We start from the raw sequence: 15,038 nt of genomic DNA on the forward strand, positions 1-15,038 counted from the left end.
TTAATTTATTAAAATATGTGCAAGATAATATATGGTATACGTGAATTAATACAGACCTAGTAGTATCAATGACAGACTGAACGTACTAGTTGTCAAATTAGAATATTTTCTAACTATCAACATTTAAATCTGGCAACTAGTACTGTTGGGATGAAGTATTCAACTTGTGGAGTGATTGTGGAGAGATTGTGGAGTATGTGAAGAGTGAGTTTGGGTTATATACAAGCTTTACATAGGCTAAGAAACAGTTACAAGCTGTAGAAATGGTTGTTATGGACAATTAACTTGGTGGTCAACCTATGAAGACCTGAGTGGGAGCGGGGCTGATGGGCATGGGGCATCAATGCGGGTCTTCAGATGGGCAATGGTCAGTCTCCTCTGTCAAGTCAGAGACACCTGCATGCCCGGCTCCTCAGAAAGGCATTACTTTTTCTTTTTCTCCTTTTTCCCTTTCTTCTCCTTTTTTCCTTTGTCCTTTTCATTTTCTTTGTTACCTCCTGTTAATGCCAAGGCTCGCTTTTTACCCATAGGGGTCTTGGCATACCAGTCCTGAAATCAAACAGATGTTTAGGAAAATATGAAAATGCAATGAATTCACTGGTATGCCCTTAAAAATACAGACAAGGTTGCTGAAAGGAAGGGGGCAAGCAGCCATTAAATGCTGGGCTTTTAAGGTATGTTCTTTCTTAGTGGGTTTTGTATATTTCTACACTATTTGAAACGTTCACCTTAAAGAGTTAACAGAGAGACTACTTGCCAGGTCAAACCAAGAGCCCTTCCCACTAAGTCACCTGACTTCCTGGGGGTCTTGCTCTAACCCCAAGTAACCAAGGTTTCCTTGATAATGTGAGTAGCTCCCTGTGGTTCAGACAAGACCACCAGCTGGACCGATGGCCAACTGTGAACCTTGGGAGGGCTTCAAACACTCTGAGGGACACTGTTGGAAACAAGACAGAAACACTGGAGCCAAAAGATCCCGAAAGCACTCAATAATCACAACTGGCCCTGTAATGACGTGTTTCTCAACCTTCACTTTTATTTGAAATCTGAGAAACACTTTGGCTTGCAAACTCTGTAGTCGTATTTCAGTAAATGACTATTGTTTGTGCTTATGCTTAGTTGCTCAGCTGTGTCCGACTGTGACCCCATGGACTGCAGCATGCCAGGACTGCATGTCCATCACCAACCCCTAGAGCTTGCTCAAACTCATGTCCATCGCATCGGTGATGCCATCCAACCATCTCATCCTCTGTCGGCCCCTTCTCCTCCTTCCTTCAATCTTTCCCAGTATCAGGGTCTTTTCCAATGAGTCAGTTCTTCGCATCAGGTGGCCAAAGTATTGGAGTTTCGGCTTCAGCATCAGTCTTTCCAATGAATATTCAGGCTGACTCCCTTTAGGATGGACTGGATGGATCTCCTTGCAGTCCAAGGGACTCTCAAGAGTCTTCTCCAGCACCGCAGTTCAAAAGCATCAATTCTTCAGCGCTCAGCTTTCATTATGGTACACAACTCTCACATTCATACATGACTACTGGAAAAACCATAGCTTTGACTAGATGGACCTTTGTTGGCAAGGTAATGTCTCTGCTTTTTAATATGTTGTCTAGGCTTTTCTATAGCTTTTCTTCCAAGGAGAAAGCCATTTCTTCCTCCAGGGGATCTTTCCGACCCAGGGATTGAACCTGTGTCTCTTGCACTGCAGGTGGATTCTTTACCCAAGGAGCCATCAGGAAGCCCTTAAATGACTATAATAAACATTGTTTATCAATTCTCCTATTGGTGGACTTAGAGGTGATTTTCAATTTTTTGTCATTATGAATGCTGTTGAAATTCACAAGTTTAATATATATGAGAAAGCTTATATTAGAAAGTTTCTCTGGGGCATATACCCAGAAAAAGAATTCCTGGGGTTGTAGGTAGGTCATGAGCCTCTTCAATTTTATCTCTGAAGGGGTGTGAGTAGGACACTATCTCAGTCTTTGTGTGTCTTAAAATGTCTGCATTTTCTCCCATCTCTTGGATGCTGGTTTGTGTGTAAGTATGTGTGCTGTGTGCTCAGTCATGTCTCTTTGTGACCTCACGGACTGTAGCCCATCAGGCTTCTCTGCCTATGGGATTCTCCAGACAAGAATACTGGAGTAGGTTGCCATTTCCCCCTCTAGCAGATCTTCCTGACCCGGGGATTGAACCTGTGTCTCTTGTGTCTCCGGAATTGCCAGAATTCTTTACCACTCTGATTCCTGAGAATCCCCTGGAGGCTAGTTTTGCTGGATATAGATTTTAGGCAGCCAGTTATTTTTCCTCAGCACTTTGAAGATAGGCTTTCACTTTCTTCTGGTGCTAATTGTTGCCAAGGAGACGTCTAATTTCCCCACTGCTTCTCTGCAGGTAATCTGGTATCATAAGACTGGCTTGTCATCTTGTTCTCAGTTTGACAATAATGTATGTAGATATAGATCTGTTTTACTCATTTGGCTGGGCATGTGGAATTTGTTTTTAATCTAAGAATTCATGTATTCAAGTTAAGAAAGTTCTTAGCAAGTATTTCTTCAAATAATCGTTCTTCTGGTATTTCTTCTCTTCTTCCAAAACTATTATCTGGGTGCCAATGTTTTCAAAGGGTGTCACTTGCCGTTTATAGGTTTTATCTGTTTATTTTTTTGTGCTGCTTTCTGAGGGAGGTCCCTAGGACCATCATCCATTCCACTAATATGTTCTTTGGCCATGTCTAGCCTGGCATTCACATCTCTTTTGTTTTTTGACTTTTTATGTTAGTGACTATATTTTTCATTTCTAAGCTTTCTGTGTTTTTTTTTTTTAATATAATTATCTGTTTTTACTCCATTTCTGCCCATCTTTGTTTCAAAACTTTGTATGTTTCTCTAATGGAAGTTACAGTTTCATTATACTAATCTAATTATATTAATATAATCTAACATAATGGATTAAAATCTAACGTAATTAGATTTTTGTTTAAATTATTGTCTTTTAATCATTTCTGTTTGAAGACTGTACTCAGCACTAGATTTTCTGAAATGTTTTGGAATTTTGATTTTCAGATTTATCTTGGCCTCTCTCTCTTTCTCTCGTTATGCCTCCATTCCTGAGCAGTGCTGAAGTTGCTTCCATGTGTTCTCTAAACCCACATTCAGAACCAAGTCTTACCGGATGGATGTTTAGAAGTCTTACAGGATGCTCCTTGGTGATATTGGGATGTCAAAGATCTCGTCATGGAGGCAGCAGATTTGTCATTGTATCTGCCACGACTCCTAACCCTTTTTGCTTTCTATTCCTATTTCTCTCTATGCTACATGCCATGCATCTGGCTGTCCCTGTGTTTGAGATTTATCTTTGTTTCTGGCACTTGGGGATTTTGTCATTCTTCTTTTAGCTTTGGCTTACCTTTCAACCAAATGTGAGGTGGCCAAGCACTTAAGGTGACAGACTGCTAATTTACTGAGACACAGGATGGACTGCGTTCAATGGCACTGGCTTCGGAGTAAGGTTTGGACGTCAGCTCTGCTCCTTTTAAGCTGTGTCGCCTGGAACAAGTCATGTGCCTCTTGTGGTTTTCTTTTCTGGTTCTGTTTTATTTGGGCTGCTGTAGCACATTGCTGCACACTTGGTGCTTAAAACAAAGCCCTTAATACCTTACAGCTCTGTGGGTCAGAAGCCCAAAACGGGTCTCATGGGGCTAAAATCAAGGTGTCTGCAGGCTGTATTCCTTTCTGCAGCTCCGGGGGAGAATCCGTCCCCTTGTCTCTTGTAGCTTCCAGAGGCCACCTGCTCTCCTGGCTGGTGGCCTCGTCTCCACCTCTGGGCGGCAGTGCTGGGCTACCTGGCGGTCCAGTGACTCCTCATGCCGCCGTCTTTCTGTTTCTTTTCTGACGCCCTCTTCTAATTTTTATGAGTACACTGGACTCACGAGGATAATTCAGGGTGATCTGTCTTCACGCCCGCTGATTTAGCAGCCTTACTTTATCTGAATTCCCCTTTGCCATGCAACCTGACAAATTCCCAGGTTCCAGGGACTCGGGTGTAGACCTCTTTGAAACTGACGATAACCCAGTTTCTTCATCTGCAAAATAGAGCAACGGTGAGGTCTGAATCCATAGGGTGCCTGGCTAATAGTCACAACAGTATTAGCTAACATTGTTATGACTATTACATTCTTATCATTCAGTATGTTCTCCATCACGTCCACGGAGCAGGTACATGTGTCTGGAGAACCTGTAAGAAAGATCTCAGTCTGACACACTATCAGCAGCAGAGTTAGGCGGAACTTCTCAGGCTGACGATGCTAGACCTGGTTACCAGCATCTACAGCCATGCAATCTCATGATCTGGAAGAGTGACAGTGTCATTCCATCTGTCCATCTGCTCAATCCATTTGCCACTCAACAAGTTAACTGAACGTCTAGCTGGGGCCAGGTGCTGTGTGAATCCTGGAGTAAAGACAGGAAGCGGAAATGGATGGGCGGGGTGGGTGAGTCATGATGGTGGTAAAATGATTTAGTTCCTTTGAAAATCGAGCATGATGGGACTCTGCTCAGTGTTATGTGGCAGCCTGGATGGGAAGGGAGCTTGGGGGAGAAAAGATCCACGTATCTGTATGGCCGAGTCTCCTCGCTGCTCACCTGAAACTATCAGAACACTGTTAATTGGCTACACCCCACTACGAAATAAAAAGTTTGAGGTTAAAAAAACCCCAATGAAAACGAGTATGAGAAGCAGATGCAAGAAACATATGCGTTCTCACCCCAGGTTATAAAATGGCAACACTTCCTTCTTTGGATTAATACGATGGATTCTAGTCACTGGATCTCAAGTACCTGAAACAGGTAGAAAGCTTCTAGAGATTATTTCAGACAGTAAAAAAAACCCAGCTAAGAGAAAACACCCAAACCTAGTTCCTCAAAATAGGGAGGAACATTGTCATTTTACAAAGGAGAAATAACCTGGGGATTTCTAACAAGAATATTATCGCTTGAAGAGGATTAATATTTGCAGTCAACACTAACAAGGTTTAAATAGTTAGTGCATATAATTCAGACGCTGGCCAAAACTTCAACTTGGAGTCGTAAATATTTCTTCTGACTTTTCTAGAGCAAGGATCAGGGAACTGTGGCTGATGGGCCAAAGTTGGTCTGTTGTCTGTTTTTGCAAATAAAGTTTCATTGGCACCCGGCCACATCCATTCATTTATTTGCTGTGTCTGGACACTTTTGAGGCAGGACCTAGAGTTAAACAGTTGGGATAGAGACCACGTAGTTTTTGAAGCCTAAAACATTTACTGTCTGGCCCTTTAAGGAAAAAGTCTGTCGACTCGTGTGCAGACCATTATTTTTGGAATCAGTGTGGTGACTATTTTCATCTTCATTGACCCATCAGTGGCAAAGCAGAAGGGGAACAGTTTCTAGAGTTGGTGGAAACATGACCCATTGTAGAGGGAATTTCCCTAATCCCAGGCAGGCTATCAGAGATGAGAGGTTTGAACGAAAATTCCAACTCTCTTTCTGGTGACTGAATGGCCAAGATGGTGATGGATATAATTTCATGGATACAGTTTCCCTTCTTTTTATTCCTAGTTGGCCAAGAAAACTACCTTCAGGTCCAGAAAGAGGACTCAACAGTGCTCATTGCTATGAAAAGGGTTTGAAGGGGCGCCTGCTGGCCTGGGCCTTGGTGGGTGAGGGTGAGGGGGTGTAATTCTGACAGTGCTTGGAGAAGGCACATCACTCTTGGATGGTTCTTTTCCTCCTATAGCAGAGGGACCTGGAAGAAAACAATTCTGTGAACATCTCAGAATGTGTTCAAAAATTAGAAAACTAAATCCAGCTGAATCTTCTCGTGATTTCCTATCACAAGTGAACCCAGGCACATATGAGACAAACCAGCATTGGCTGGAAGTACACTGTTTAGGGGATGGTTTTCTCCAGGCAAAACCTGTTCCGTTATGTGAATTGTGAAAGTAAAAACCAATGAGAACAGGTGTGTGTGTGTGTGTGTGTGTGTGTGCAAATCCAATAGTTCTGAAGCTGCTACTCAATTCTGCAATTTGACTGTTCTCTTATAAGGTTTTCTTATGGCTCAACTGATAAAGAATCTGCCTGCAATGCGGAAGACCTGGGTTCAATCCCTGGGTTGAGAAGATCCTCTGGAGCAGGGAAAGGCTACCCACTGCAGTATTCTGGCCTGGAGAATTCCATGGACTGTATAGTCCATGGGGTCACAAAGAGTTGGACACGACTGAGCGACTTTCACTTTCACTTATAAGGTTACGGATCACAATTTTCCTAAGATTTAGAAGACACATGTTTTATTGCTAAGGCCAGAAGACACTGTGGACCCCAAATTTCACGTTTCCAAATTTCACTGGATATGGCAGAGTCCAAATGCATGAATAGAGGAGGGTGGCGGTGTCGTGTATGACAAGCCTTTGTTGCTGAGACATACGTTGCATTTACCTTAAAGCTGTCTTCTTCCTCCTGGTAGACAGGATTCATGCTGGTGAGAGAGGCGATGAACTCGAGGGCAGTGAGTGGCTTGTGGGACTGCTGGCGGAGTCTCCGCTCCGTGAGCACCTCCTTCACCACTTGGACAATGTGTCCCTGCGTGAAGCCGTCCGTGATCTTCGCCAGGCAACTGACACTCAGGGTGTCCGTGATGACGCCACCGTGCTGCTGAATGATCTCCTTCCACAGAACTGTTGTGTCCAAGACGATGGTAAAGACAGAGAACGAGAGTCAGCAGAGAGAAAACAGGGTTAACCCAGTCCCCGGGACAAAGCTGCCTCTCACCAAGAAAGGAGAGCACAGGGGTCTGCTCCAATTTGTAATTCAAATGAGCATGGGGCCAAAGAACCAAACACTTTGCCTCGAGTGATTTTTCACCCACAAGGCATGCACATCGATGGCCCTGAGCTCTACAGATCCCTGACTCCCTTGTGAATTGACAAAACATTTAATAAGGGTCAGTATACACTATCATATGTATTAATACAACAGATCGCTAGCAGGAAGCAGCTGTACAGCTCCGCAAACTCTGCTGGGTGCTCTGCGATGACGTGGGGTGGGGGTGGGGGTGGTGGGAGGGAGGTCCAAGACGGAGGGGATATATGTATACATTTAGCAGTCACTTCGTACAGCAGAAAGTAACACCACCTTGTAAAGCAATTACACTCCAATTATAAATTTTTTTAGAAAAGGTCAGGAGAGATTTAGGGTGGTGACTTCGAAGATGTTCAAAATCTTCCAAAACTGGAAATTTATGGTGTTTGGTTCAGTAGGAGTTTGACGTGTTTGAGTTAGAAAGGTCATTTCATGTGTGATTTATACGTGTTGAATTGCAGCACGCAGTCCGATTTCCATCGGCTTTGCAGGGCTTGGTTCCTGTTAGGCGCACGACACTGCAGAACACGTCCTTTGAGCAGAGCCATGCTCTCTGCCCCCAGCCATGGCAACCATGCACAGATGAACGGATCTACTGAATGGTGCCCTGTTGCTGTCTGGGTTGGTGGGACCTTGGGTAACCGGGAGATTCCACTTAGGACATGGGGATGCTGTGAAGACGAATTAAGAAATAATCCCTGGTGCTTCTTCACCTTAGACACAGGATGGTCTCCCACACAACATTCGAGACATAACACTTTGAACACTGCATCCATTCTGTAAGACAGATTCTACAGAAATAAATTGAGACCTGCTGTGATATGTTTTCCCAGTGGTCGTGTATGGATGTGACAGTTGGACCATAAAGAAAGCTGAGCACTGAAGAATTGATGCCTTTGAACTGTGGTGTTGGACAAGACTCTTGAGAGTCCCTTGGACTGCAAGGAGATCCAACCAGTCCATCCTAAAGGAAATCAGCCCTGAATATTCATTGGAAGGACTGATGTTGAAGCTGAAACTCCAACATTTTGGCCACCTGATATGAAGAAGTGACTCATTTGAAAAGGCCCTGATGCTGGGAAAGATTGAAGGCAGGAGGAGAAGGGGACGACAGAGGATGAGATGGTTGGATGGCATCACCGACTGAATGGACATGAGTTTGAGCAACTCCGGGAGTTGGTGATGGACAGGGAGGCGTGGCGTGCTGTAGTCCATGGGGTTGCAAAGAGTCGGACACGACTGAGCGACTGAACTGAACTGAACTGAACTGTGAAGTGTTAGTTCTGTCCAGACAGTGAGGATGGGACTGGGCAGGGACAAGACTGTCCATCTCAGAGCTAGCCCTGGCACGGTGAAGGCTGGGCTAAATGTCTCTAAAGAGTTTTGACCTTCTTTGAGGAAGGTTAAAGACAGTTTTTTAATAAATGAAGATTCCTGCATGATTTGAGCACTGTCAGGTGTGTGGAATGACTACATCATCCAAATACACTGACCCCCAAATACCAGGTGAAACGAAAAGTTCCAGTGACTGTCGAGGAATAGAATGACTTGGGACATAACTATGACCCACACCAGAGAGTCTGGTTTTGGGGCCTCAAGTTATTTCTCTATCCTCCTTGCTTGGGGGATCCTTGGCTCCAAGGTGAGCAGAGTTGCTGGGAAGGGGGATATGTTACCATGGGGCCTGAGGTGTCTTCTAGCTGTGGAAGGTTAGCCATTGAGGCTTGAGGGCCACAGTGAAGCCTGCAAGGGCTCCAGGGGCCCCCAACCTGACCTAAAGCAGCATCTACCCCCTGTAGCTACGCTGCTACTTTCTAGGGGGGTTTATTTAAACTTGAAGTCATCTTAAGGTTACCTGCAAAAATAGGAGTAGAAAGATTTAATCCTTAGGCTTCTGTAGAAATAAGGACAAGAAAGTATAGACAGCAACTGGAAGAAACCGTTCTGATATATGGTGGGCATTCTGATTTCTACAGCTTTATTACTGCTATTTCTGTAATTACTATTAGCCATTCCATTTTGTGGGGCTTCCCAGGGGGCTCAGTGGTAAAGAACCCGCCTGCCAAAGCAGGAGACATGGGTTCAATCCCTGGGTGGGAAGACCCTCTGGAGAAGGAGGCGGCAGTGCACTCCAGGATTCCAGCCTGGAGAATCCCACGGACAGAGGAGCCTGGTGGGGGTCCATGGGATCGCAAAGAGTCGGACACACGACTGAGTGACTTAACAGCAACAACACTGCATTTTGTACCAAAGTTTTCTAACGCTCACTAAAACATCAATGATTGATATAAAAGCGAACACAAAATAAACTAGAGTATTTCTAAGCAGATTTATGCAAAGACCCTGGAGCAGGTAACGGTTACCCTTATCTAAACACAACTGTCACAGATCAGAAAACAACCCGTGGTAAAAATACACAGCAACAGCAACCACCACATCACACCACCCCTTGGGATCTAGTCTGTCTTGTCCACATTCATAACATCTAAAAACTGTGCAAACAGGTCTGAGTGGTGACTTGGAAGCTAAAAGGGAATGCATCTTATGGCACAGGTGATAACCCCTAAAGCTGAGGAGCCAGAAAACACCCCAGACTGGGACCCAGAACAGCTTTGGTCTCAAGGGCTGAGGGCAGCCAAGGGGCTCTCTGCACCTGGTGCTGTATTTCGTTTTCCTCTCGTGGATGCTGAGGGCTTCTCAGTTCTTCAGGCTAATCTACATCCCCTTCCCCTTCTTTAGACTGAAAGGAATCTGGTCTTTGGGTCTCCTGTGAAGAACTGACTCATTGGAAAAGACCCTGATGCTGGGAAAGATTGAAGGCAGGAGGAGAAGAGGGCAGCAGAGGATGAGATGGTTGGATGGCATCACCGACTCAACGGACATGAGTTTGAGCAGGCTCTGGGAGTTGGTGATGGACAGGGAAGCCTGGCGTGCTGCAGTCCATGGGGTCACAAAGAGTCAGACACGGCTGAGCAACTGAACAACAACAACTCTGCTTTTGCCATTTCAAATTGATTGCATCCTGACTGCTGCTTGAGAGGACACCATCTCTTAAAATTCATTTTCATTTGGGGTCTTGCACAAGTACACGAGGCTGAATAATACGATTTGGATGAGCTTCTGGCCTCTGCAGTCTAGAATTCCAGAAAAATCGAAAGACACGAGCTGGACTCCTCTGAGCAGACACTGGGTCCAGGGTGGGGAGCCTGTGATGGATTGGGTTATTAGTGGAACAGACCCCAGGGAAGAGAGGCAGGAGGCAGAGCATTAGGAATGTGGAGAGATGGAAGCCCACAGGGATTTCTGGGGACTAGACACGGCATTCATCAACGGGGGGGGTGGGGGGGCTGGATTTTCTTTGCAGAGACATTTTGAAGGGAACAGCTTGATTTGGGGAAAGAAGGTAGATATTGAATTATATTTGGTAAACCTTAAGGACCGTGTTTCCTCCGGCTGATCTACCCTTAGCTTCTCAGCCCCGTCACCTGCCCTCTCCCCGCCTGGAGGAATTGGAGAAGTTGGATGGTGATTGTTCCACACACCTCCAGCACTCTGCCACCCGCAAACAGATGGACAAGCAAGGGCCCAAGTTATGAATTTGCAGGCCAGGCTTTACGGGCTGTGAGAGACCATTTTTGATCACTGCAAAGACAGGAATAGTCTTTCTTTAAGATAGATGTCCCAGTCAGTGTGGCTATGATAACTTCAAGGTCACTGGAGGAAACAGGCAGTGTTTATGATGTTGGCGAGAATGGCGGCCTCAACAAATCACCCACCAGCAAAGAAATATGTGAGACGCATGTGGCTGAGCGGACAGAGCCCTGAGCCCAAGACAGCCGCTGCTGCGGGTTCATCATCTGCGCACAGGTGAAGGGATGCTTCCTCCTCCTGTCCCACGTGGCTGTGGGAGGGGGTTCAGGCTGGAATCTGTCACATGATCTGAGTCCCTAGAGAGGCCTGGCACTTCATCAAAAGAGTGCAACTGTCCTCGTTAGACATCAATAGCTCTGTTTTTAAAGGGCGTCTGGTTTTGTCAAACAGTGGAAACTATTGAATCCAACCAAAGTCAAGAATAACGTTCTGGCTCCTGAAAATTAATAATACACTACTGTACTCCATTAAGATAGCTTAAAATATATATACAATGCAGAGAGAGAGAGAGAGACAGACACAGAGAGAGACAGGGAGAGAGAGATGCTAACAGGAGCGGGGAAGCTCTGATGAAGCTGGGAGCCAGGAGTCCTCTGCAGTGACGCCCGGTGGGCAGAGAATGCTGGTGCCCACCCACCTCCTGAGCTCAACTGCACAGCCCTGTCCCCTTGAACCTGAGATCACATAAGTCATTCTGGCCAACGTGGGTAGAAGTGCTGTGGGCCCCATCTGGGTCTGGTTCCTAAAATCTCCTGAGAGATCATTTATAGGATCTTTTTCTCCCTTTGATGCGGGTTGGCTGCAGAGGGTCCAGTGGAGGGCTTGCAGGCCCCAGAAGTCAGGGAAGCCCCTAGATGATGGAGAGATAACTGCATCCAAAGTCCTCCCGTGCTTTGTATAGAACACTGATTTATGAAGTCAGGACCACAGTTTATGGAGACAGAAACGAGTGCATGTTGCAAACCGAGTGGCTAATAAGCTAAGAGATTTTCATGTATGGGAATAAAGGGCTGTTCTTTCAGCAAATCGCATTAGCCAGGAGCTTAAGAACAACCAGAAAGAAACATGCAGCCTCTCTGTTTTGGTGATGCTATTGTGAAGGATTAACAGAAACCAAGTCTGACCTAGTAGAGTTTATTACTATCATCAGTGCTAACCGTTGCTGCTGTATCATCGCCAGCTCCATCTCCTCTGTTGCTACCACCACCGTGACGGCCAGCATCTCCTTCACCCCCAGGCTGCAGTCATGACCACCACCCTCAGACTGCAGTCACCATCAGGACCATGTCCGAGACACCATCACCACATCACCACCTCTAAACCAGATCTATCACCACCGCCACCACCACCATGGCTGGCCAAGATGACCCCTCAGTGAGCTGCGCTTTGACCTCCACAGCCTCTGTCGTCCACTGTCCTTGACCTTGGTCTGGCCCTGGGACTTTCTCTTGACCAGCAGAGTGTGGTGAAGATGACCCTGTGTGACTTCTGAGGCTGGGTCACAAGAATCCGTCCAGCTTCCGCCTGAATCTCTTGAAACGTGTGCTCTCAGGATGCGATTTTGGGGACCCGAGTGCAGTGCAAAAGGCCATGGGGAATGGAGAGCTGGTCCCCCAGCCCCAGCTGAGCCTCTAGCTCATCCAGTCACGGAGGGAATGGTCTTGGATGTCCAGGTCTATTCAGGCTTCAGATGACTGAAGCTCCAGTCACCGTCATGAAACACCTCGGGGGGAGGGAAGCCCCAGCCAAACCCAGTGGCCCCTCAGAACCACAAGAGGCATAGGCTGTTGTTTCCAGCCCCTGGGGAGGGCTGTCACACAGCAGTAGGCGTGGAGACCCCATGGCACCACTCCTGGTTCCCGAGCCATCTACCACCCAGCCGTGGAAATCCTCCTCCTCCACCACGCCCATCAGCACCTTATTCCCCCTTCCCCTCCACCACTACCCGTGCTCTCGGGGGGCTGGGATGGTGCTGGGCATTCCAGCCATCTGATAGAAGGGTCACCACCGCCCTGCGAACTCCACGGTTCTCCTACGTTACAGATGAGAGAGCGGGGAGGCTCAGAAGGTCAGCCAACTTGTCAAGGTCATCAGTGATCCAGGGGCCAAGCTGGGATCCGACCCAGGTCTGCTCAGAGCCCACATCTCACCCTTCTTCCCCATTTCACTGCCCTGTCTCCCAGGGTCCCTGGTTGGTACAGTTCCCCTTAATAATAGATTTCCTAAAGCGTGGATTTTGAATCTGTCTGTTCAAAAAAAAAAAAAAATGGAAAAAAGTAAGCTATTGTATTTAGCATGTAAGTCAATCAACATTCTCCTGAACTAATATTTTAAGATTGGAAAAGAAATGCTGCCTGATGAGAAAGGTGGCACCACCAGGGGGACAAAACGAGGGACCCGAGTCTACCTGTTGGAAGGAAAATTCACATCCTCGAGGCTTCTGTCTCCCTCGGGGCTCAAAATATTAACCCCTGTCCAATTTCTTATCGTCCAGGGAAAAACGATCATGTTAACAACAGAACAGAGGTGTACGCTTTGCTCTTCTGACCTGGTATTTGCGTTTATAGCTCAGAGTCTGGCTGACACTGGCACACTTGGCCTCACGCCCTCTTCTGATGCTCCTGGGTGATGAAGGCCACCCTCCCGGCCCCACACGACAGCACGGCCATCACGGATGGCCCAGCCTCACTGGCTGCACACGGGAAGGGGCGAGGGGGTACTTGCCATATCTGGAAGCATAGTCCGGTCTGGGAACCAAAATAATTTTTTGGTAAGCTTTGCAGAAAGGTTGAAGTTCCGCATCAAAAGGTCTCTTTGTGGTCCCCACAATTAGAATCCTGTCGTCTGGCTTCAGGAGTTTCAGCATTTTGGGAAGCTGCTTTTTCAGGCGCTTAGGTTCCATCTGGGAGAAACAGAGAGGAAAAAAAAATGAGCCCACATATAGAAAAAAGAATTAAGAGCTCAAGAAAATTCAGCCTCGGACGCACCGTGGGATGCCCTTACTAATGTGCTTTCAGGGCTGCTGGCCATACTTTCCTAGAGTGTGTCCTGGGCCAGGCCTTAGGACGTGGTTCCTGGTTGGTGTGGTCTGAATTGCTGGCCCTTCCCTTTCCTCAAATCTGGTGTTCAGATTTGGACAGGGGGAAGGAGGGAAGCACCTGACCGAACATTCTAGCATCTTAGCCCTAAGCATGGGAAACGGGGTGGATTTCCAAGCGGAAGGAAGCTGCCTGGGGTTGACAATGGGTTCTGGTGCATTCCCCCGAGCTGTTTTGCAGGTGAACTCAAGACTTCCTTTGTTGATGGCCGTGACAATGAGGATCCAAGGTCCCGGATCTCAGGTCTGAAAACACCCCGTGACACGGAGTGTGACACCATTTCTCTCTGAAGCAGTCTGGATGTAGTCCGAAGCTGTCTTATTTCAGTATAGCCTCTGCACTAATTGAGGGTCAGGAGCAAGACGTGGGGCACTGGAGGGTAGGAGGACTTCCGGCCTGGGGGTGGTGGTGAGCAGATTTGGCCACATTGCCATGGCAGCACACCGGCCTTCAACCAGGGCAGCAAGAGGAGAGGAAGCGGTGAAGGGTGGTGGGGGGCCTCCACAGAGATGCCCAAGCATACTCTGGGCCTCTTTCGCTCCCCTTTGGCTCAGGGACAGCTTAGACACGGAGTTAAAGATCTCACCTATGCTGGGGTTTTCTGGAACCGCCCCCCAGCACCTGTGAGCTCCTCTACAGAGATGAGGGCACCTGAGGTTTGTCCCTGTGAGTCCTGCACCCTCGGGCTGAGAGACAGCCCTGTATGCAGGTCTGCAGGAAGGGGCTGGGGACGCCTAGGGAAGGGAGGGAGCGTGTGATAAATTCCATCCTCGGGAATAAAAGCCAACAGTGGAGGGTACTGGAGGCCCAGGGGGTATGGGGGTGCCAGAGCTGCGTATGGCTTGCAGGGCCTTGGGGACAAGGCCACTGTGTGCTGGGGGACAGCCAGCCTGCTGGGCAGAGGGCTGGAGGGTAGGGGTTGGCATGCAGCCCGCAGGGTGGGTGTCAGCTGGGGGAGGGGAGAGGAGGGGCTGTTGGCCAAGCAGGGGCCCCAGGGCTGAGCCCCTCCTTCCTTCCTCCATGTGACCAGCGGGAGGGCCCGGTTTCATGGAGCACAGGGAAAAGACCATAAGAGGCTGAGAAGGAGCACTACCCTAGCCGAGGGGCCCTTAGGAGCACAACCCAGCGGGAAGCTGCAGGAACTTAGGCTCCAAGCAGGACCTGGGTTGGGGCCTGCCTTGACCACAGAACAGGGCAGCTGCACTTCCGTGCCCGCCTGCCTTGCTCATCGCTTCTTATGCCCAGCCTGCACACACAGCACCAGGAGCACCGGCCGCAGGGCTCCAGGGCCCTTGCTCTGTGCCTGGCGCAGACTCTCTCATCTAACCCTCACAGGCAGCCCATCAGAGGGGCTTGCTCCCACCCTCACCAGGGAGATGTGGGCCTGAGGCATGAGGTG

At 47.8% G+C, this 15,038-nt stretch overlaps 1 protein-coding gene across 1 annotated transcript in view; it reads right to left on the bottom strand.

Annotated features, from left to right (window-relative positions):
• The window catches only part of IQCA1 (IQ motif containing with AAA domain 1), a 184,264-nt gene continuing 169,226 nt past the window's right edge, over positions 1-15,038 (bottom strand). Inside the window, exons 17-19 of the mRNA XM_044945334.1 lie at positions 13,266-13,443; positions 6,468-6,706; positions 1-549 (exon numbers count right to left, since the gene is read on the bottom strand). Of these exons, the coding sequence (XP_044801269.1) occupies positions 424-549; positions 6,468-6,706; positions 13,266-13,443 (543 nt within the window). The 3' untranslated portion in view covers positions 1-423. The remainder of the gene's footprint in view (positions 550-6,467; positions 6,707-13,265; positions 13,444-15,038) is intronic.

This window comes from Bubalus bubalis, chromosome 6 (genome assembly GCF_019923935.1).
Source record: "Bubalus bubalis isolate 160015118507 breed Murrah chromosome 6, NDDB_SH_1, whole genome shotgun sequence".
In the NCBI taxonomy this organism is placed as follows: Eukaryota; Metazoa; Chordata; class Mammalia; order Artiodactyla; family Bovidae; genus Bubalus; species Bubalus bubalis.